General features: G+C 35.6%; 1 protein-coding gene and 1 long non-coding RNA gene across 2 annotated transcripts; both read right to left on the bottom strand.

Annotated features, from left to right (window-relative positions):
* Nucleotides 1-12,563: 12,563 nt before the first annotated feature.
* On the bottom strand, nt 12,564-15,599 carry LOC124640162. The gene is made up of 2 exons (XM_047177831.1): nt 15,340-15,599; nt 12,564-13,798 (listed from the first exon to the last, which is right to left on the bottom strand). Exons 1-2 carry the CDS (start codon nt 15,476-15,478, stop codon nt 13,104-13,106), a joined length of 834 nt encoding a protein of 277 aa, XP_047033787.1. The 5' UTR covers nt 15,479-15,599; the 3' UTR covers nt 12,564-13,103.
* Nucleotides 15,600-19,210: 3,611 nt separating this feature from the next.
* LOC124640166 lies at nt 19,211-19,759 on the bottom strand. Its single transcript, XR_006985532.1, has 2 exons — nt 19,579-19,759; nt 19,211-19,461 (listed from the first exon to the last, which is right to left on the bottom strand). It is a non-coding gene; the product is annotated as an uncharacterized LOC124640166 (long non-coding RNA).
* Between the last annotated feature and the right edge of the window lie 3,348 nt (nt 19,760-23,107).

Consider the following 23,107-nt stretch of genomic DNA (forward strand, 5'->3'; position numbering starts at 1 on the left):
TGTATTCTTAGATTTTCTCAGTGAAATCATTGTTTTGGTGACTTACAATGGAGGAAATTGTACCTTGTGAGGATTTAAAATGCGTCCAAGTTTTGATTGGCAAAGATAAGGTGAAATCTCTAACCTTTGCTCAGAAAAAACAGTTAATTTGTTCATTAAAACCGACGCCTGATCTGTCTATTTGTCAGATTAGTAAAACGCATAAACGAAAATTTCATAGATCAGTGTATAAAACTAGTTGGATTGTTGGCTGCTCGCACAGTAATAAGTTGTATTGTTGGTGCTGTATATTTTTTTCGGATGAAATTTCCGCTTGGAATAAAGCTGGATTTAATGATTTAACTAACATATCTGGCGCCATTAAAAGGCACTCAAATTCCCATAAACACCTGTGTGCAATGGTTGATTTCAGTAATTTTGGTAAACTACGAATTGAGACATCTGTACCACGCCAGTTATCAGAGGAAATTTCAAAATATAACTCGTGCGTTGATAAAAACCGTAGTGTATTTCAAAGATTAGTCGATATTGTTTGTCATTTAGCACAAAAGGAACTTCCTTTAAGAGGACATGATGAGTCAAAATCTACATTAACTAAAGGCAAGTTTTTAGAACTGGTCTCGTTGATTTCAAAATACGATGTCGGTTCAGAAAAGCTTACGCAGCATCAACAATGTGACGAACCGGGGCCGAGTTATTTATCTAACAACATTCAAAACGACATTGTTCATTCCGTAGCCGATGTGATGCAAACTTGTATCGCTTACGAAGTTAGGCAAACAAAATTTGTTTCAATTATTATTGACGAAACTCCCGATGTTAGTCATAGAGAACAATTACTGTGCTTGATTCTCAGGTATTATTATAAACATGAAATTCGTGACCGTTTGTTGGGCTTTCTTAATGTGTCGGAAAGTCGCACAGCAGACTCACTCTCTAACATTATTTTAGAATTATTGAATAGACATGATTGCACCGCAAAATTAGTAGCGCAAAGCTATGACGGTGCCAGTGTAATGTCCGGTGTAAGAAATGGAGTGCAACAAAAAGTTAAAGATGTTTGTCCACAAGCAATTCACATTTGGTGTAATGCACATGTTTTGGCCTTAGTGTTGTCTAAATCATGCAATAGAATTCAGGAGGTTAGTTTATTTTTTTCAGCCCTTCAGGCTTTGTGTATTTTTTTTAGTAATAGTACTAAACGAGCTGCTTTTTACGATACTCATTGCAGCAAAAAATTGCCTAATGCTCTCGCAACTCGTTGGACATACATGCCGCGAGTTGTAAACACGGTTTTTGAACAAAAAAGTAAACTTATTGAGTTGTTTTCTGAACTGTGCGACAATCCACAGAACTGGGACGGGGATACGATTTTAGCTGCGGAGAATTTTGAAAACACTTTGCGATCTTTTAATTTCAATTTTTTTCTTTTTATTTTTCATCGGATATTTGAAAAAACCGACTGCTTGTGCAATATTCTACAAAACTCAGAAGTTGATGTTGATTATTGTATGAAAAAAATCAAGGAATTTCAGACATGGTTACGTTTTGAATTTCAATCCGAATTTGACCAAATTTATGAGAATACGTTGCAAAATAACTCGGCTCCTCGTTTGAGACGCAACGTAAGCTGTGCAAAAACGGAATACAGACAGCTTTTTGTAGAAGTAATTGATAACATTAATACCGAAATCACTGACCGATATTCTGAAATGTATAAATTAGAGTTTTTCCAACTGCTGAACAACAAAAAATTTGAAAATTATCACTTACATTTTCCTGTAGAAGAATTTGATTCATTATTTGCCAGTTATGCAAGCTATTTCGACAAACAAACATTAAAAAGCCAATTGATTTGCTTGTATTCTAGTATTGAACTGACAAAACGTAATGTTTACGAATTAATTGATTTCATTCATGAGAATAACCTGGAAGATGCCTTTTCCGAGCTGTTAAAGTTAGCGTATCTCGTTGTAACTATTCCGGCTACAAGTGCTTCCGAGGAACGTGCTTTTTCGTCTCTTAAACGTATCCATACCTATCTGAGAAATACACAAGGTCAAGAGCGTCTTTCCGAATTATCAATGATAGGTATTGAAAAACAGTTATTGGTAGAATTAAAACGATCACCAACATTTTACTCTGATGTAATAAAATCATTTCTTAAGAAAAATAGACGATTCCAATTAGAATATAAATAGGTAATTTATTTAAATTCCTTATTACATTCTATATACCTATTTTTTTACTTTCGTTTTGTAACTTTCTGATTTCTTTTTTTGTCTGTAACCTGTTAATCCTTTTACGATGCAAGCAACTACTTAGGTAACACAACTTTGTTTCCTTGAACAATGAAGCAAACCAAACGGCTTTTTTCAAAGCCACCGGAGGTATGCAATTGCTGATATATTTATTATATTCAATCTAGCACTAGCATGCCTTCAGTGTGCTTTGGTTACCCCATTCACCGCATGACAAGCAAGAGTGAAATTGAAGAAAGAAGAGCAAATTCAAATTCAAAATCTTTATTGTGAACTAAGCAGGTATAAAAAGATCTTATAATTAGGTATGCTCTTAGAACTTAGTTGCCATTTATTTTGCATTTATGTTGCATTGCAATTTATTACAAAAATATAATAATTAAAATTAGGTCCCTATACTATCTATAACTTATAAAATTAAATAAAATTTTTCATAATAAAACGAATATCATAAAATAACCTAATATCTTAAATTCTATTCTTATAATCTAGGCACATAACATTATTTACATCACAGTAATTTCTAATTATACTATCATTTTTCTTCAAGGAATTCTTTTACAGAATAGTAAGCTTTTTGAATTAGGAAGTCTTTGAGCTTCCTTTTAAATATGGCAATAGAATTTAATTTTTGGGGTAGCTTATTGTATATTTTAATGCTCATACAAAAAATACTGTTACTGTATACTGCAATGCGGGATGTTTTATTGCATAATGTATTTTGAAGTCTACTGGTTTTTAATGTGACATATGAACTTATGTTGGATTTAACTAAAATGATGCCTCGTATATGTAGGTTTATGAAGTGGGGTTTACAGGAGTTGGTTTGATGTATTCCACAGATTGATCTAATACACCTTTTCTGTGCCTTGAAAGCAGTTTCTCTTGTAGTTGAGTATCCCCAATAAAGTACTCCATAAGATAGACTGGATCCTACATCATGCATGGTAAGCACTTAGCAGTGCAGTTTGGTTGGAAACTTAACTTTTTTGAGCATTTAGAGGGCATATGAAAATTGTCTCAATTCGTTACAAACATTATTTATGTGTGTTTTCCACGACATATTCGAATCTATGTAAGTGTATGCCTAAAAAGTATGTATGTATGTAACTATGTGTGTTCGGGTGGAATTTTACAACTCAATTTTAAGGCACTTGCCCTCAACCGATTGACCTGAAATTTTGCATACATGTTTAGTTTGGATGACAATGCATGTTAAGCTATATCGTCACATAGCTTCATGTTGGATTTAGAATGACGTCTCATTCTAAATCCAACATGGCTAAATATACAAGATGGCGGACTAGTTATTTTTAAGGTACCTATACAATATGGGTATGAAATGAAAGGGATTCACAAGTAGAACACATTGCACTTTACGAAATAAAAAAACTAAACAGTATAAAATAAATTGAGGTAAAAAAAACCTTTAAAAACAAGCTTTTATTTAAATGCGCTAAAAAGAAAAAAAATAACTTTTACTGTAACTTTACTGTCAACTTATAACGACATTTCAAATTTAACATATTTGACACAATTTATACGTTTTAAAAGCTTGTCGCGATTTTACTAAGAAAGTAAATACGAGTACCTACTTAAATCTCGCACGGTCTCACACTCAACTTTTCGAAATGCGAAATTTTCATTCCTGACACCACCATTCATAGGCAAACGATTATTTCAAAATTTCATACCATAGGAGCTATGGTATGAAAATGCAATTAAAAATCATTGAGAAAGCCTCTCTTCGCCAACTAGGGTCTCCAATCTATGACGACTCTTTTTCCTCTTTTATAGACGAAAAAATGCAAAACTTCAATGACATTTCGGACAGCTTACTTAAAATTAATGTACATTCGGCATATACCCTTATTCGATATTGTTGTTTCGGACCAAAAGGACAATGGGCGAAATGTTTGGATCTTGGTCTACTTTCCGTCTAGTAATGTGTCGTATATTATTCGAAAGGTCTTTTTAAGCGCAACATTTCGTACTAACATAATACTCACCAATTGTTAGTACTTTGGATGTTAGAACATGTCAAAAGTTTTTATCGCTTTCAAGACAACATACCCCTCTAATAGCATTGTATCATTTATTATTCGTAAGGTTTTTTGAAGAGCGATATTATACATTAGACACTCCGAAAATTGTTATTACTTTAGTAGTTAGATCACACATAAAGCAATGCTATCAAAAGGTCTATTTAAGCGCTACATTGCGTCTTAACATACCGCTTACGAATTGTTAGTATTTTAGGAGATATAGCTTGACTAAGGCGGATTATCGATACTTTGTATTGTGTTAAGCAATAACATTGCCCCTCTAGTTATGAACCACATATCAATCAAAAAGTCTTTTTAAGCGCTACATTTCGTCTTAACTTACTACTTACCAATTCTTAGTATTTTAGGAAATATCGCCTAATTGAAGCGTATTGTCGATAGTTTATACCATGTTAAGGAATAGTATTCCCCCTCTAGTTCTGAACTACATATTGATCAAAAGGTCTTTTTAAGTGCTACATTCCGTCTTAACTTTTCACCTGCCAATTGATAGTATTTTAGAAGATATAGCCTAACTAAGCGAATTGTCGCTAAGCTAAGGGCTAAGGGATAATATCGCACCTCTAATTTTGAACCATATATCAATAAAAAGCTCTTAAGCATTATATTCTGTCTTAACATACCATCTACCAATTCTTAGTATTTTGGAAGAAATAGCTTAACTAAGGCGTATTGTCGATACTATATGTATATGGTGTTAAGGAATAATGTCCCACCTCTATGTACGAACCATATATTAATGGAGAGATCTTTTTAAGTGCAACATTTCGTATTAACATACCTCTGACGAATTTTCAGTATTTTAGAAGCTAGAGCTTATTTTAGATTATATTATCGATAGGTGTTTTCAGTTTATAAATCACTTCTCTACTAATAAATTATACTTTACTGGAATGACCTTTTTAAATAGGACATTTTGTACTAAAATACCTCGAACAAATTGTCAGTACTTTAGAAGCTACAGCAGATTTTAGACATAGTTATTATTTCACTAAACACGGTCTAACTCCCTAAATACTAACAAATGACAATCGCCGCCATACAAGAAAATATACTACATAACACAAGCTTTCTATTGATATATCACTTAATGCTATAGGAGAGGTAGACCAAAACGCTCATTGTCCTTTACATATATCCTTCGCTCTTCTCATTTGTGGAAACATCCAAACCTATTAGATAAAGTCGAAAAAATTATCAGGAACACCCTTTCTTTAATACTAAATGTGGCCCTGGACGACCGAGCCTGGCAACAGGCCTCACTGCCTATACGTTTGGGAGGCCCCGGCGTCAGCAAAATTTCCAGTCTTAGTTTACCGGCATTCCTCTCCTCGGTCCACAGCATCGCAAGTCTCACTAGGAAAATTCTATCTTCCTCCCCAAACCGGTTTTGCCCAGTGACCCCTCCTCTCAGAGACAGTGGGATGGGCCGCTCTGCAGCATCACACAGAATGATCTTCTAAATACGTGTAATGGTGCTGCCGAGCGTGCTCGCCTGCTGGCTGTGGGAGTATGGGAATCTGGACTATGGTTGCAGGTTATTCCGTCAACCAGCATAGGCACTATGCTGGATGACAATACCTTCCGGATCGCTACATGTCTTCGATTAGGCGCTCCCTGTGTTGCTCCGGATCGCTGCCATTGCGGTGAAGCTGTCGACAGCCTCGGGCACCATGGTCTGTCGTGCTGCAGAAATGCTATCGTATCGCACGGCATGCCAGCATTAACGACATTATCCGTCGTGCTCTTTCCACCGCCGGCGTACCAGCCGTGTTAGAGCCTAATGAACTGCTACGTGACGATGAAAAGAGGCCAGATGGTATGGCGTTGTTGCCATGGAAGATGGGTAGGCCCTTGGTGTGGGACGCAACGTGCGTCGACACCCTAGCGCTATCACATCTTCCTAGCACGGCAGGCTGTGCTGGGGCGGCTGCAGCTTCTGCAGAGACCACCAAGCAGCGCAAATATAATACCTTATTGGAAATTATAGTTTTGAGCCGTTTGGGGTTGAAACGCTCGGACCATGGGGCCCAAGTTCGCGGTTACTTTACAAGGACATTGCGAAAAGCTTCGCGTGACCAGAGGGCTGGCTTATTCTTTGGACAAAGAATTAGCATTGCCATTCAACGTGGCAATGCAGCCAGTCTTCTGGGCACGTTTCCGGAGGACAGTGATGCGGAGGAATACTTCGACGCCTGATCGATGTTCTTTTCTATATGTTTTATGTTTATATATATTTTGTATATAGTATTTTATTTTTAGTTTTGTATTAAGATAAGTAGTTTAAGTTTGTATATATAGTGTGTACATTGTATAAAATAAATAGTTTTAAGTAACATTCCTTTACGAAGGGAACATATTTTTATGCTTGGGAAGCAAAGATCATAAAAAAGTTTAAATAGATCATGGATTCTTCAAAAGCAGCATTTGAGTCACTTTTGTCCTCCCTTCTGAATTTGTACCAATGGGTAATTGAGTACGTTTTCCTAACAGGACATGCCAATATTTGTGCTGTGTGATCGGAAAGTGCAAACTCTTGATACTGGAGTATGTTTTAGTCGATCAGTATTATAATCACCACATAGAACAATTTTCTTAGATTTTGTAGATAATTTTGCAAGCATGGTTGTTAATCGGTCAAGAAATATATTTATACAATCTCTTTTAATTTTTGGTGGCCTATATATGCATATTGTTATAAATTTATGATCCACTAATTCAATTGCCGAACATTCTATGAGGTTGGATATACTTATAAGCTTAGCTTCTTGCAAAATCTTATATTTGTGACCATTTTTTATCAGGATGCAGGAACCATCATTTCTATTGGTTCTTGAGTAATTTGCAGCCAAAGTATAGTTGGGAATTTGAAGGAACTTAGTATCATCTGCTATCATATTATGTTCGGTAATGCACACAACATCAATTACATTTATGTTATTGATAATATTATTTAAATTTACGGTAAGTTCTTCGGATTTGTTTAATAAACCGTTAATATTTTGATGAAAGACATGTATTCTGTTATATACGAAAAAAAATTGTGTCGTTACATTTATCCTTAACATTCAGTGAATTATTAGATTCTGCTAGTTCATTATCTACATACATTGAGCTTAAGTCTAGAATAAGGTCTTGTAAATCTTTTATTACGATGTTCAAACCTAGATAATTTAGACTTCCGTACTTTGTGCTATAAGTTTTGAAGGTGTATGGGAGATATAAGTTGAAATCTAAAATATACGCTTATTTATGTGTTTCAGCATCCATATAGATTAAATTATTAAAAGTGTCAATTCTACTATTGTACATTAGGTTTTTGTTAATCATATATTTAAAAGTCGGCAAACATATTATGAAGTTTGTATGGGGTAACGGTGATCGTTTTTCGCGAATCAACGTAAGCAAATAAAAATATGTAGGTATAAGGCCTCGGCCTCGAATTTTGCGGGCAGCGGGGCGGCAGCGGCGGCGGCGCGGGCGGTCACCGCTTGACTGGAGTGCACCGCTCGTTGCCCGCTCCCGCGCCGCTGTATTCGAGGGCCGGTCCATATGATTATACGCGTAAGATCCTGCCGCTCCCGCGCCGCCGCCGCTGCCACCCCGCTGCCCGCAAAATTCGAGGCCGAGGCCTTAAGGAGATTGCTCGTTTTGTAAGGGAAGTTGGGTCCCAGTGAAAAATGCTTGTGCCCTGAAGATTTTTATTTTAACTAATAGAAAAAACATTGCATTTTCATAATCAGTAACCTCTTTTCATTTATTCACCCTGGTTCAAGAGATATCATTATTTTTCTTTTTTAAGAATGTAGGTTATAATTTATTAGTAATTGACATGGACTATACAGGGTTACTTGTAAGTAGATCGCATCCTTTCATGAGGTGATAGTATAGGTCAATACGGACAAATTTGACCATGGGATACACTGGGCAAAAGTTAACCCGTTTCAAGATAATCGAATTTCAAGATCTTTTCTTAAAAAGTCGTCTAGGTACACGTATAATTTTTTATTATTAGTCAAAAGTCGGTACAACTATGTTATGTTTGTAAATGTTATGATTAAGTACTAGAAATAAAGGGCTTTTTTATGTTATTTTTATTTTATTTATTGTACATGTAAACCTCCTCTTTAGTCGCTCTATTTATTAAAAAAAAACCGCATGAAAATCTTGAAGAAGAAGTTAGCGTGAGGTATGCGAAGCACGGGCAGTTACTGTGCTTGTCCGAGTTTAACGGTTCTATTTGGGAGTTTACGCGAAATATATCCGGTATCCGAACACCGTGTTTCTCAACCCCCTGCATCCCACGACCAGAAGACGCAGTGCTCAATTAGGGATTCTACCTAAAACCGATCCCTAAAGTGGTGACCCCGACGTGATGCAATTTATACACGTTTTGCGTGGTCATATATAAGCGCACCGTAAGCGCGAACTGTGACCGACACGATGCAACCACAAGTGCCAGCTCAACCCACAACCACAGCCACAGCACACCTCATGGACGAGATCAAGCGGCTTAACAAGGAGACGCCCGGAGTAGGTGGCGTAGGCGTGGCTGCGCGGAGCACACGCCGTCCACCAGGAGCCGCAGCCATGAGGGAGGAGAAACGCAAGTGGGATGGTACCAATGATTTTGATGGTACGCGATGACCCAGGGAAGCAGTGCCGCTGGGAACCCACCAACACGTGCAGCACATACAGAAACGGCCAAGCGCTTCGTTTACCGGGAGTTTTTCTACAGCTCTCAAACGAGACGACCCCCACAATGTGTGACCAGCACCCATTTTAGTTATTAAGCTGAGTTGTAATTAAAAGCAAACTAGGTATCGCCGGTGTTAACAATGTGAAATTATTATGCAACAATGTATGTGCTACTTATGGTGAACGTAACGCAAACACATTTTCTGCTGATATAGTGTCTACCGATAGCCAAGTTGATCGCAATGTGTAACTCAATACCTTCTCTGTAATCTTGTTCTGTTTAGTAACTGTGAGTAGTAAGTAAGCTAGTAGTAGTAATAAGTTATATTTGGTTTTTAAGAAAATTTGTGGCAAATTTTGGGGGGGAGTGATGTAGGGACACATGTAAGTATGTATGGCAGATTGCAAGGTAGGTAAGCAAAAACGTGTAGGAGCGTGAGGTATGCGAGATACGGGCAGTTACTGCGCACTGGTCCGAGTGAACGGTTCTATCTGGGAGTTTACGCGAAATATATCCGGTATCCGAACACCGTGTTTCTCTCAACCCCCTGCACCCCACGACCAGAAGAGGCAGTGCTCAATTAGGGATCCTACCTAAGACCGATCCCTAAAAAGATTTCAGGACGTAGGTAGGTACAAAACAGACAGAAAAAGCGACTTTGTTTTATACTATGTAGTGATTCTAGAAATTCAGACAAAGTAGGTAAGTATGTATGGCTACTATATCTGTACGGGTCGGGTCGGTACCGATCGGTACAGTGTTGACTCGCATAAAGAAACAGGTGAATCTGTCTTTAGTGACAATCATGGCCTCCAGTTCGTCGGACGAAGATTTTTTACTTTTAGAAAGTACTAAACGTCAAATATAGAAAGAGAAGAACAGTTAGTGTATCTGATATTATAGTTCGGCCATTCAGAGAATGCGTTCCTGACACGTCGCGATTGAACTGACGACGTAACTTTGCAATGGCGTTGCAGTTACGATAAAAATATTTTTGCTGGTTGTTTACCGTTTTAACAATTGAGGAGCATTAAAACAACATTATTATATCAATAATCAATGAATGTTATTACGTCGTCAGTTCAATCGCGACGTGTCAGGAACGCATTCTCTGAATGGCCGAACTATAACAGAAAAAGAACTAAATATGGAACATATTATCATTTATTCTTAAAAGATATAAAGGACGATGAAAAGGAGTTTTATGATTATACAAGGATGACTCAAGAAACATTTTACTACATATTAAATATAATCGAACATCGCTTAATTAAGAAATGGTGCAATTTCACCTGAAGAAAGACTCGTTATCACTATTAGGTACCTAAGTAATGAATAATATTTATTAGTATAAAAATATGCGTAATATACTGGGTGGTATAATTTCAAAATGAAATGTCTTCTATGCCTCTTATAATCGGGCTGTCCACAGCTAATGTTCAGAGAAATTCCTTTACTTTTTTCATTCAGTAGGCTAGTATGTTTTATTTGTAAGTTGTAGTAAGTTTTAATGAAAAATACAATATAATATCTATACATATTTAATATAACACAATGAAAAATGTGTGCGTTCGCGCAGCGGAATGTTGTTGAATTTAAAGGTTTTAATTATGCAGAGAATTAGTGTAAGACGTCCTATAATTGTGTATGGTAAATAAAAATTTGTGTATGCAGCCATTGTGGAGAAATTCACCAAAAACAGATTCCGCTGGGCGAACGTTGTCCTGGCGGAACTTTTTTTAATCCATAGACTTTAGAAGAAAAGAGATGTCTCCAAAAATTAGTGTGTATTTGTGTATAATTATTTATGTATGAATGAAATCAGTGCATGCATAAACTTCGGAGAAATTCAAGTTTCCGCTACGCGAACGTTTAGTCATTAGCTAGTTTTCATATAAAGCGCTTACATAGAGAGCTGTAGATTTTTACATAAGTTGTTTTGAATTTGTTTATATTTGTTTAAAAACAGATTTAGAAAAAGTCGTAGGGTTTAAAAGATAAAAATATAAACGTAAAATACACTTATTAGGTCTTAGTTCTTAAAGTATGCAGTTTGGAGTCTAGATTTTCACGTTTAAACAAACCTTGTAAGTGCCTGCAACCTGTTGCCAAGTATCAATGATGTTCCGTTAGTAATTAAAAAGTTATAGGATATTTTACCATGAACAGATCGCTGTTTACAAAGCAGTCGAATATCACGACGTTTTAAAGGAATTGCATGGTAAAATGTATGCCAATAATTAGTTTAATCATTCAACTATTCACTTGCAAAATTTCATGTCATTAAATTCAGTAATTAAAGAAAGACAATTATAATACTGACGGAGCATCGAAACCCTACATAATCCGACCAAGTTCGGATAGCTACAAAAAAGCGGCCGTGCCATATGTCTAAGCAACGTTCTTAACTTGGTAGGTTAGTATTTATTAATATGGTACAGTTGCGTACACAAGCGTTAGGAAAAAATAAAACAATTGTATTTCTTGATTGAATTTTTTTTTTAATAATAATGCTACTATCTACGATAAAAATAAATCTTCAATTAACAAGTACTTCTCTATTTAAATATCCGTGTACAAAAATATTTTTATTATTATTACTTACATAAATTACTTGACTACGTGATTAAAAATAACGTTAATAAACGTTACGTATTTTAACTAAAATGTCGTAGTGGCATTATTATTAAAAAAATATTTTTCATGCAAGAAATGCAATTGTTTTATTTTTTCTTAACGCTTGTGTACGCAACTGTACCATATTAATAAATATACTAACCTTCCAAGTTAAGAACGTTGCTTAGACATATGGCACGGCCGCTTTTTTGTAGCTATCCGAACTTGGTCGGATTATGTAGGGTTTCGATGCTCCGTCAGTATTATAATTGTCTTTCTTTAATTACTGAATTTAATGACATGAAATTTTGCAAGTGAATAGTTGAATGATTAAACTAATTATTGGCATACATTTTACCATGCAATTCCTTTAAAACGTCGTGATATTCGACTGCTTTGTAAACAGTGATCTGTTCATGGTAAAATATCCTATAACTTTTTAATTACTAACGGAACATCATTGATACTTGGCAACAGGTTGCAAGCACTTACAAGGTTTGTTTAAACGTGAAAATCTAGACTCCAAACTGCATACTTTAAGAACTAAGACCTAATAAGTGTATTTTACGTTTATATTTTTATCTTTTAAACCCTACGACTTTTTCTAAATCTGTTTTTTAAACAAATATAAACAAATTCAAAACAACGTATGTAAAAATCTACAGCTCTCTATGTAAGCGCTTTATATGAAAACTAGCTAATGACTAAACGTTCGCGTAGCGGAAACTTGAATTTCTCCGAAGTTTATGCATGCACTGATTTCATTCATACATAAATAATTATACACAAATACACACTAATTTTTGGAGACATCTCTTTTCTTCTAAAGTCTATGGATTAAAAAAAGTTCCGCCAGGACAACGTTCGCCCAGCGGAATCTGTTTTTGGTGAATTTCTCCACAATGGCTGCATACACAAATTTTTATTTACCATACACAATTATAGAACGTCTTACACTAATTATCTGCATAATTAAAATCTTTAAATTCAACAACATTCCGCTGCGCGAACGCACACATGAAAAATATCCGAAATACAATTTCGATTAAGTGAATGTTATTTATTAGCCAAAATCAGCGAAAGGCATACTTAACGTACAATACGGTACATGACTTACATGTCAACTTAAAATTAAATTATTAATAATTACTTAATTATAATAAAGTAAAACTCCAAATGGGGTATTTAAAGCAAACAAACTTATTAAAAATGCTGTGTTTAAGTTATAGCTATACACCTTGGTTTTTGGCACCCCATGGGCCAAAATCAAATTGAAGATTTCACAATTGGTATCTGCTATAAAATTCGGCAAGAGATCGTTCATTCTGAGTAGATTCATTATTTTCTTCTGTAGATACTCGGTGGCTATTAGATTGATTGCATTCGTTTGCAACTAGTCGGTCGCAGGTGGATTCTTCATATTCTTCTGTGGCTAATCGGTTGCTTATAACAGCAATATTGTCAGTCGAAGTTAATGGAAAATTTATTTAGTTTCTCTGGAGTACTATTACGGGAAACATTACTTGAATAAGAGTCGTTTGACATCGAACTAGGGTTACCATATTGCAAAGATTGGTACGCGAACTCTTCGACGACGCTTTGAATGCGGTTTCTAAAAGAAAGTAGCATGTGCTGTGGAATTTTTTCAATGTGTGGTATGAGGCTTTTAAAAAATAAAATATGTTCGTTGTCTGCATCTGTTGTTCTATTCTGTCGGGATTTTTCATTGTCTTGTAAAAATTTAAGTTTTTGATGCTCAATGGCCAATAATTTGTCATTGATTGTTCTCTTCGGCCTTTTCAAAGTGATTTTTGAAACGGGCATTGCAGGAGACACTGTTGGTTGGTCACTCGCATCATTATCTTCCATATTGCTTGGTTCAGATGAAAGAGAACAATCATTGTCATTTGTAGTTTGGGTGTTTTCTGTTTCACTATCAAGGCTCACAGCACTATTTGAATGAGATCTTTGTCGCGTCAAACTTCCAGTGGTTAGCCGCGCCTTCACCATAGGTTTGAGAAAAAGTAAGGGTTTAAAATATCGCCATTTGGGGTATACTGTAGTTGCCTCATCTCCAGAGCGAGAAGTTGGAATCTTTCCTAACTCTACCGCAAATTGATCCCTTAGATATCTCCATCTTTTTCTTATTTTACTTTCTGAAACAAAAAAGTACCTACTGATATTTTTCCTCCAGAGGTCAAATACCTACAATTTTATTGTTGTAAATATCAGGTAAGTAAATGAATTTAAAAATACATATTTCTTTCCAGTTCAATCAATTTAAAAATAATTATTTATTTGAATTCTAATTATCAATTTGGGTCTTATATAGAGCCCTGGCAAGAAATAAGTATTTTTAAATTAATTAAACCTGATGTTTGCAACAACAAAATTATATTTGACCTCTGACTGTCTCATAAAATAATGAGCAGAATCGGGATCCCAAGATTTAGCGTTAATTTTTACTTTTTTTACATCCTGTATTCAGGGTGTAATAGTTAAGTGTTTTTTATTTTCAGATATCTTCCAACTGGAGCATCATTTAAATAGCTTTAAAAAAAAATTCGAATAGGAGTAACAACATTAACAATAAAATTAAATTATAAATTTAAAAAAACCCCCGACCCAAAAAACTACGCAATTAAACCCTATAAAAAGCAAAAAATAACTTTAAACACTACGTAAGTACCAACTAAAGCATGTCAGACTAAACTAAATTTTGTCGTGTCGGGGGACCATGTTTTACAACTATAAAAAATATTTTTCTGTGGTACTGCAAGCAGTAGCCGATGCCAATTATAAGTAATGGTAGAAGTCGGGGGCTATGGTAAACAGAGTGATGGCGGTACCTTTAGAGCATCAGATTTGTATCAGTTTTTAAATGAAAGAGAATTAGATATTCCATTGCCCTAGGGCTGCCATCCGTCCGGGTTTCCCCGGATTTGTCCTCGTTTGGAGGCCGTCCGGGGGCCGTCCGGGCGGGGTTTCAAGAAGTGTCCGGGGAAAACCCGGACACTTTTCATGTAAGGAAGCACCTCATTGAATTTAAGTATATGTTAATAGTAAAGGGATTACAAATTAGGTTCGGGGGACAAATGCGATTTACGCCAAATGTCCGGGTTTTTTAAATGTTTGTCCGGGTTTGGCGAAATTCGAGATGGCAGCCCTACATTGCCCGCATATTTGCCTAACACCCAAGTCTCTGTTCCTTACGTATTTTTAGCTGAAGAAGCGTATCCTTTAAAAACAAGTTTAATGAAACCCTTTGGGGGACGTGATTTAACAGTGGACCAACAAAATTTTAATAGTCGCTTGTCCCGAGCGAGAAAAACAGTGGTATGTGCATTTGGTAGATTATACTCAAAGTGGTGTTTGTTATCTAAAAGCATCGAAACGGATATTCAACTAGCTGATAAGATCGTAAAAACTATGTGTTTGTTGCACAATATAATTATCGATAAAGAGGGTTTTGAACGAAACTTGACTTATAATGTAAATATTGTTAGACGAAGATGGCACAATCAAAGACTGAGTCCGCCTAGTAATGTTGCTACAAACGTCAGAGATAATTTTGTGCAATATTTCAAACATAATCACTTAATATATACCTAATTAAATTAGGTAGGTAATACTTTATTATTAATATTTTATAACTGCAAAATTAAAATAAATCGAACTGATCATTGAAAGTACTCACCATCCTGTTTCATTTTCAAAGTGATCTCTTTCCAACACTTATCTGTAACATTTCTGTTGCTGTGGAACTTATGAGTTTTGTCCCATAAACATTGTTTATCAAACACTAGGGCTATCAAAACTTCGTTATCCAAATCCATTTTAATATTATTAAACACACCCTACACCAGTAAATGCTTAAACCCGAATGGCACGGTCCAGGTAGTCGGCACCGACAAGTTACAACCGGTTTCTTTATAAGCGAGTGAACAGGCTATTGAAATATTATACCTGCGCTGATCGGTATCTACCCGTACAGGTTTGTCTGTACCGGAAACCTGTTTCTTTATGTAAGCACCCCCTGGACGTATATCAGAAAAACCCCCAGACTGCTGTATAAATATTATTTAAAGCAAAGTAATAATAATACCCTGTGCCCGATATCGGTGGCAACCTATTTTTATATTTTTAAATGTTTTTTTTTTTTATATTTAATATTTAAAAATGTTATTAATATGTACAAGAATAAATAAAAATAAATAAATACCCAGACACTGTAGTACCGATCGACTAAGCAATGGACAAGTACCTATTAAGCTTGTAAATAAATGAACTGAATGCTTTTTATTTTTTGGCCGATTCTTGGCTTCATTATTGCAATGAAATCGCACTGTATAAATTTTCTTACATTGAAAAAAGTTAGTTCTTCAATCAGGAAGACTGAATATTAATAATAAGGGACAACTAGGAAACGGGTCCGCCCTATAAGGCAGAATTTTTTGGGAAATTATAAGTCTAGCCACAAAATTATTTATTGGACACAATGAACTTCTAATTTTATAACTAAGCAACGGGGAAATGACTTAGCCTCTAATAAACTAATTCGTCTTTTTACAACGCCAACTAAATATTCTGTAGAAAGCTTCAAGTAAAGATCATCAATTATTGTGACTTGTCCTTCTTATTTATACATTGTCATCTAATTTACTAACTCGGCCTAACTAAAATTGAAGTTAGTGACGAAAACGAATCGCTGCAAAACCGACTCCACGTAGTCTTGTCTGCCCATAGTCAAAATATATATTTACGAAAATGAACTCTATTCCAACGCAATAAGGTACTAAATTGGTTGCATAATACACAGGCAAATCCGAGCCGACAGGGATGGATGGATGGATAACGGAGGCCGCCAGTCTCGTTCTAACACCTTGCCAACTTAAAAAAATGTTATGATCAACAGTTTTGTCTACCCAAAAAACAATTGAATCACTTATATTTTTATCTTATTTTAACAATTGTAAGTCAACAACTTAATAACAATCGCATTAATTTATTCTTAAAACATAAAGAACTTTTAATACAATGTTTTTAATTGAAGTTTATAAATGACAATATGCTAAATAAAATGAATCCAAATTAAATTCTACCATCTTCATAGTAGGCCAAGTGAGATTTTACCATTTAATAGTTTCTCAAAATAAATATTATACTGAACGAAATAATGCAGAACTCCAACTAGGTATGTCAAAAGCAATTCTGCAAAATTCTGCCATCTTAAAAGTTTGCAACTGTAAATTCGGGCATATAAATATTCGGTGAAACAATAATTATACCAAATATTTTTTATGCCTTAAAAACATTCGTTAAGAGAAAATTATGCCAAGTGTGTTATGCCAAATAAAAGGAGCATTAAAATTCTGCCAGATAGAAGGAACCCCTAGGAAACATGTTCGTATTACTTCATTAATAATACCTACGCTACGTACCTACCGAAATGTTCTCATGGGAGCTTTGTTCATACTTACAAAGGAAACCATGTTACTTCCTTTCGTTTCAATAATAATTCTAGGCAAAACAAGGTCGGTTGCTAAAGTCCGTTGGTCCGATGCATGCAGCTGCCGTACACCCTACCCTGCCCTGTGTATCGATCGACCATGGCCTGAGCGAGCGTGAGACCGGAGGGGTGACGTCACAACATGGCCGACTTCCAACCGTTTTGCTTCTATCCGATACATCGAAAAGATGCCACAGTAAAACCTACCTTAACATTAATCTCACAAGGATAAAATATGACATGATTGTAAGACAATGCAGACATTCCGAGTAGGTACCTATTGTGACTCAATGAAGAATAATATTATGATTCACTATTCTATTGTACATGTATGACTAATAGGACTTTAAAAAGGTAAACACTGGCAATCAATGCATGGTTTTCCTACCGAAGTTAAAATATATTAGGTACTTAATGCTAATAACACCACGTCAGCCGTCTAAACCTACTGTTTGATCTATTTACGGCCGATCTCAATAACGTACTTACCTTTAACCATCTGTTACATTACCGATCTTTAGTAGCTACAACCGCATTTGTGCGTTTCAATAAACTAAAGATAGATAGGAATATCAACCTTTACTTTGATCTACCTATGGGAGGGCTTACCGCTTACCATAGTTAACGGCCGATCTCAATAACGTACTTACCTTTAACCATCTGTTACATTACGGATCTTTAGTAGCTACAACCGCATTTATGCGTTTCAATAAACTAAAGATAGATAGGAATATCAACCTTTACTTTGATCTACCTATGGGAGGGCTTACCGCTTACCATAGTTAAGTGGATCCATAGAAAAAAAATAAAGAGCGTCTCAATAACATTTTGACCGTTAACTTTAGTTTGTTTTTGTTACTGTCAGTTAACAATTTGCTATCTCCCGAAATCGGGCGATTAACTGCTGGTTTACATAGTAATTACAACTTATTTCATAATAAAATGGATTTGTTCAGTGATGAAAGTGATAATGAGATGTATGAAGCTGGTGTATTTGATTCTGCGACAGCTACAGTATCTGGTGAATGCAGAGTATACAGTCGCATTAACTATGAAAGCGAATTTTCTGACTCGGAATTTACATTTAGATTAAATAAAAGTTAAAATAAAAATAAAATAAAATAAATTAAATAAAAATTTTACCAAAGGAGAATGCCCGTTTTGTTAGGAGATTTGGGCCCCCAGAAAAAAATTGCGTGCCATGGTGGTTTTAACTTTATTTTGAAGAACGACAATTACCTTTTCAGACCCTGAAAACAATTTATAATTTTTTACCCTAGTTTTCGAGAATTATTGATTTTTTTCTGATGAAGAATTGAGGTTATTAGACAATATTTTTTCAAAAACAATTTGCGTTAAAACAATAAAATATTTTTAGTATTAATATTGATTCCCAAATGAAATAAAAACATCAGATATCATCTTTTCTTGCTAAATAATATGTTAAACTGTTTATCTTGCAGTCAGCGGAAGTAGGTTTTGCTGGCACCAGTAGAAATAAATATACTTAGGGCTAAATTGGTTGGAGGAGCATGTGGCTACGTTACAACAACCACAAGGAGATATCTTAAGTTAAGCTACTTGGTCAGATTGCACTTGGGTGACCATCCATTACAAACTTCAGCTGGGTGGCTGCTAGTACTTACATTTAAACTGCTGATTCTGGGTGCATTATTTATACTTGTTATGAGTAGCTAGAATCCAGCAAGTGTGACAACCACTTACCAGGAGGTAACATGTTATAACCCAGTGTATCGGGTATGGAGGTCAGATGGGCAATCACTCTTTGAGCAATACTGTATTCAGCTGCATCGGTTAGACTAAAAGCCGACCCCAAGATTGTTGGCAAACTGGTAGGTACCTAGTATATACGAGTATGTATGACATATATGACAGCATCTCCTGCAAGCGACATAGTAAAATCACTGCCCTGCTACTTAGTAAGATCGCTGTGCCATCTATGATTAGTTGTAGTTTATTTTAGAAAGGGCTTAATTATAAAGGAGTTTAAAATATAGTAAATGCTATACAGATGTTTAATAAGAAAAAACACAACCAATTAAAATAATAGACATTTATTCTTCAAGGAATATGTTGTCTAGAAATTGTGCTGGAGCGCTTATATCATTAAAGCGGTGGCAGTGGTGGTGGTACAGGAATCATCATATCTGTAATTATGTTTCCATCCATGATACCAGTCTCCGGTGCAGACTCCACAGTGTGTTGGCTACTGCCAGCAACGGGTTGCCTCCGGACTTGTCTTGATGCAGCCGCCCAACAAGGAACACAAACTCGTTCCAAATGCAACACCTAATAACAAAAATATTATATTTAGATACTTGATATTCATTAATATTTAATTAGTTCAACACACACATACATATGCATTCATACATTAAGTTTAAATAAATAAGAATAAACACTTACGTGATGTACTGGTGTCCATCTTAGTATAACATTCCTTTGAGGAACTATCTTGACTGACTCTATGAGTTCTGCGACTTGCTGTTGACAAGCCACATGCGTAGCATATGTTTAGGTGTCCACGAGCAGGGGATACAAGTGACAGATTTGAGTTAGATGCTGTCTGGTTTTGTAATAATACAAAACATTTTGTTGATTTATATAAAAATAATAGTGTCAATGGTACACCTAACTTTACTCTGTGGTGTTTTTGGTCTATGGATCTCTGGTTCTAGTTTTAAGTTGTCTATGATTGAAATATAGTTCGTTCCAAGTCAAATAAGCAAACACGCTGTTTTATTTCGTTTTAATAGGTTATGGTTCCAGAATTTATGGCCTTTAGGGTTTTAGCTAGTTATCGCGAGTTTATAAGTTGTCAAGTAACTAGTTTAATAATAAATCGCAGTTGGATAATTAGATTAGCTAGCCTAGGCGGGTCTTCTTTTAGTTTGCAGCGATTCTAAAGATGGCGACAAACTATATCATAAATGTGCCGAAATTAAGAGGACGAGAAAATTACAGTGAATGGGTATTTGCAGCGGAAAACTTTTTGATCCTAGAAGGTATGATGAAATGCATCAAACCAGGAGCAGATGTGAAAGAGTTTGCCGAGGATGATGCAAAAACAAAAGCCAAGCTGATTCTCACGATTGACTCTTCATTGTATGTGCACATTAAAAATGTTTCTACTACCAAGGAATTATGGGAGAAACTAAGGGCTTTATTTGACGATTCCGGTTTTACAAGAAGAATAAGCTTACTAAGAACTTTAATTTCTATAAGACTCGAAAATTGTGGTTCCATGATTGCTTATGTGACACAAATTATAGAAACAGGGCAAAAGTTGTGCAATACAGGATTCAATTTGAACGACGAGTGGATTGGTTCATTGCTATTAGCGGGGCTGCCTGAAAAATATGCCCCCATGATAATGGCCATAGAACATTCGGGTATTCAGATTACAACGGACGCCATAAAAAGTAAGTTGCTTGATATGGAATCAGGAAACGGAACGAATGAAGAATCGAATGGCGCTTTGGCCAGTGGTTATAAAGGTTGGCAACATTCATCGGCCAGGAAGTCTATGGTTAGCAAAACTAATAATGCAAATCATGGCGGCCATCATGGATCGATATTGTCAACAAAGCCGAAGAAAGAAATTAAATGTTATCGATGTAAACAAATAGGCCACTTCAAATCGCAATGTACGGCCGAAATTTCGAATAACAAAGGAAATGAACGTAAACAAACAAACGCGTTCAGTGCGGTCTTTCTAAGCGGAAACTTTAATAACCAAGACTGGTATGTCGATTCGGGAGCGAGTGTGCACTTGACGCCAAATAAACAATGGCTTTCGAACATTTCTTACGAAAAAGAAGGTCAGACGATTTTGATAGCCGACAAAACAAAAGTGCCGATTGCGTGTACCGGAGATATACAGATTTCTACAATAGTTAATGATTGCAGTTTTGATGTAGAGATAAAAGATGTGTTTTGTGTACCGAAATTGACGACCAACTTGCTATCTGTTAGCCAATTAATTAACAAAGGTAATAATGTTGTATTTACTTCAAACTCCTGTGAAATATACAATCAGAAAGGTACATTAGTTGCTCACGCGTTGTTACAAAATGGAGTTTACAAGCTTCAACTTCAGGAGAATATGTCTGCAGCAGCAATCATATCTGGTGAGCTCTGGCATCGCAGGTTAGGACATGTTAATAGTGAATGTCTTAATAAAATGCAGAATGCAGTCGATGGTTTAACTTTGAAGGAGAAAGTTGATATCTCAAAGTCTACCTGTTCCGTGTGCTGTGAAGGAAAACAAACGAGATTACCTTTTAGTCATACCGGCAAAAGGAGTACAGAGGTGTTGAATATTATTCACACAGATATTTGTGGACCTATGGAGTGCGAGTCTATTGGAGGTTCTAAATATTTTATTTTATTTGTCGACGATTACAGTAGAATGACAGCTATTTATTTTCTGAAAAACAAGAATGATGCATTGAAAAGTTTTAAGGAATATAAAGTGTTAGTTGAAAATCAGACAAATAAAAAGATAAAAATTATAAGAAGCGATAATGGAAGAGAGTTCTGCAATGCTGAGTTTAATGATTACTTAAAGCAAAAGGGAATAGTTCATCAAACAACTTGTCCATACACGCCTGAACAGAATGGTCTGTGTGAACGTATGAACAGAACCCTAGTCGAGAAAGCTAGGTGCATGCTCTTTGATGCACAGTTAAGCAAGAAGTTCTGGGCTGAAGCTACAAACACAGCAGTATATTTGCACAATCGCACAGCTTCATTGGTACTGCAAGGAAAAACACCTTATGAACTATGGCATAGTGTTAAGCCAAATGTAAATCATCTGAGAGTTTTTGGCAGCACCGTGATGGTACACATTGCCAAAGAAAAAAGAAAGAAATGGGACAAAAAGGCAAGACAGTGTATTTTAGTGGGCTATGCAGATAGTAGCAAAGGCTACAGAGTATATGATATAATGAAGAATGAAGTTATAACTACAAGAGATGTGATAGTTGTCGAAAAAGAAAAGAACACTATAGTTACAGTTACAGAAACGGAAGCTGTTACAGAAAAGGAAGGTGTAAATGAAACTATAGTTGACAGAGACCAGTCATCTTCAGTGGGGGAAAAACTCTCTGATTCTTCTGCATCAGAAGAAAAGTTTACAAATGACTCAGACTCAGATTACATACCAAGTGAGTATGAAGATGTGGAAGAAAGTTTGCAAGAAACCGTTACAACTCAAAGAGAAATCAGAGATAGAAAGAAACCAGACAGATATGGTTTTTGTAGTCAGCAAAGTGTCATCTCTCAAGGAGAGTTGACAATGCAGGAGGCCTTGTCTGGACCTGAAAGAGAGAACTGGAAAAAGGCTATTAAAGAAGAACTGAAATCTTTCGAAGATAACTTAGCTTGGGAGGTAGTTGATGCTCCTAATAGTGGTTGTGTTGTTCAGTGTAAATGGGTTCTTAAAAAAAAGAGTGATGTGGACGGTAAATTGTTGTATCGTGCCCGGTTAGTGGCAAAAGGTTATACCCAAAGGCATGGTGTGGACTACAATGAGACTTTTTCACCAGTGGTAAGGTTTTCAACCATACGATTGTTATTTGCCTTGTCTGTAAAGTTTAATCTTAAAACCACACATTTAGATGTAAAAACAGCCTTCTTGAATGGACATCTTGAAGAAGAAATTTTTATGCAAAAACCAGATTGTTTTGGTGATATAAATGATGGTAAAGTTTTAAAATTAAAAAAGGCCATTTATGGGTTAAAGCAGTCTTCAAGAATGTGGTACAAAAAGGTAGATGACTGTTTATGTAATATTGGTTATGTAAAATCTAAATATGAACCCTGTTTGTTTATTAAGAGAAATGACAAATGTTTAACTGTAATTGCTTTATATGTAGACGATTTTTTCATATTCTCTAATGATTGTAATGAAGTAATTAACTTGAAAAGGTCT

This window comes from Helicoverpa zea, chromosome 20 (assembly GCF_022581195.2).
Source record: "Helicoverpa zea isolate HzStark_Cry1AcR chromosome 20, ilHelZeax1.1, whole genome shotgun sequence".
Lineage (NCBI taxonomy): Eukaryota > Metazoa > Arthropoda > Insecta > Lepidoptera > Noctuidae > Helicoverpa > Helicoverpa zea.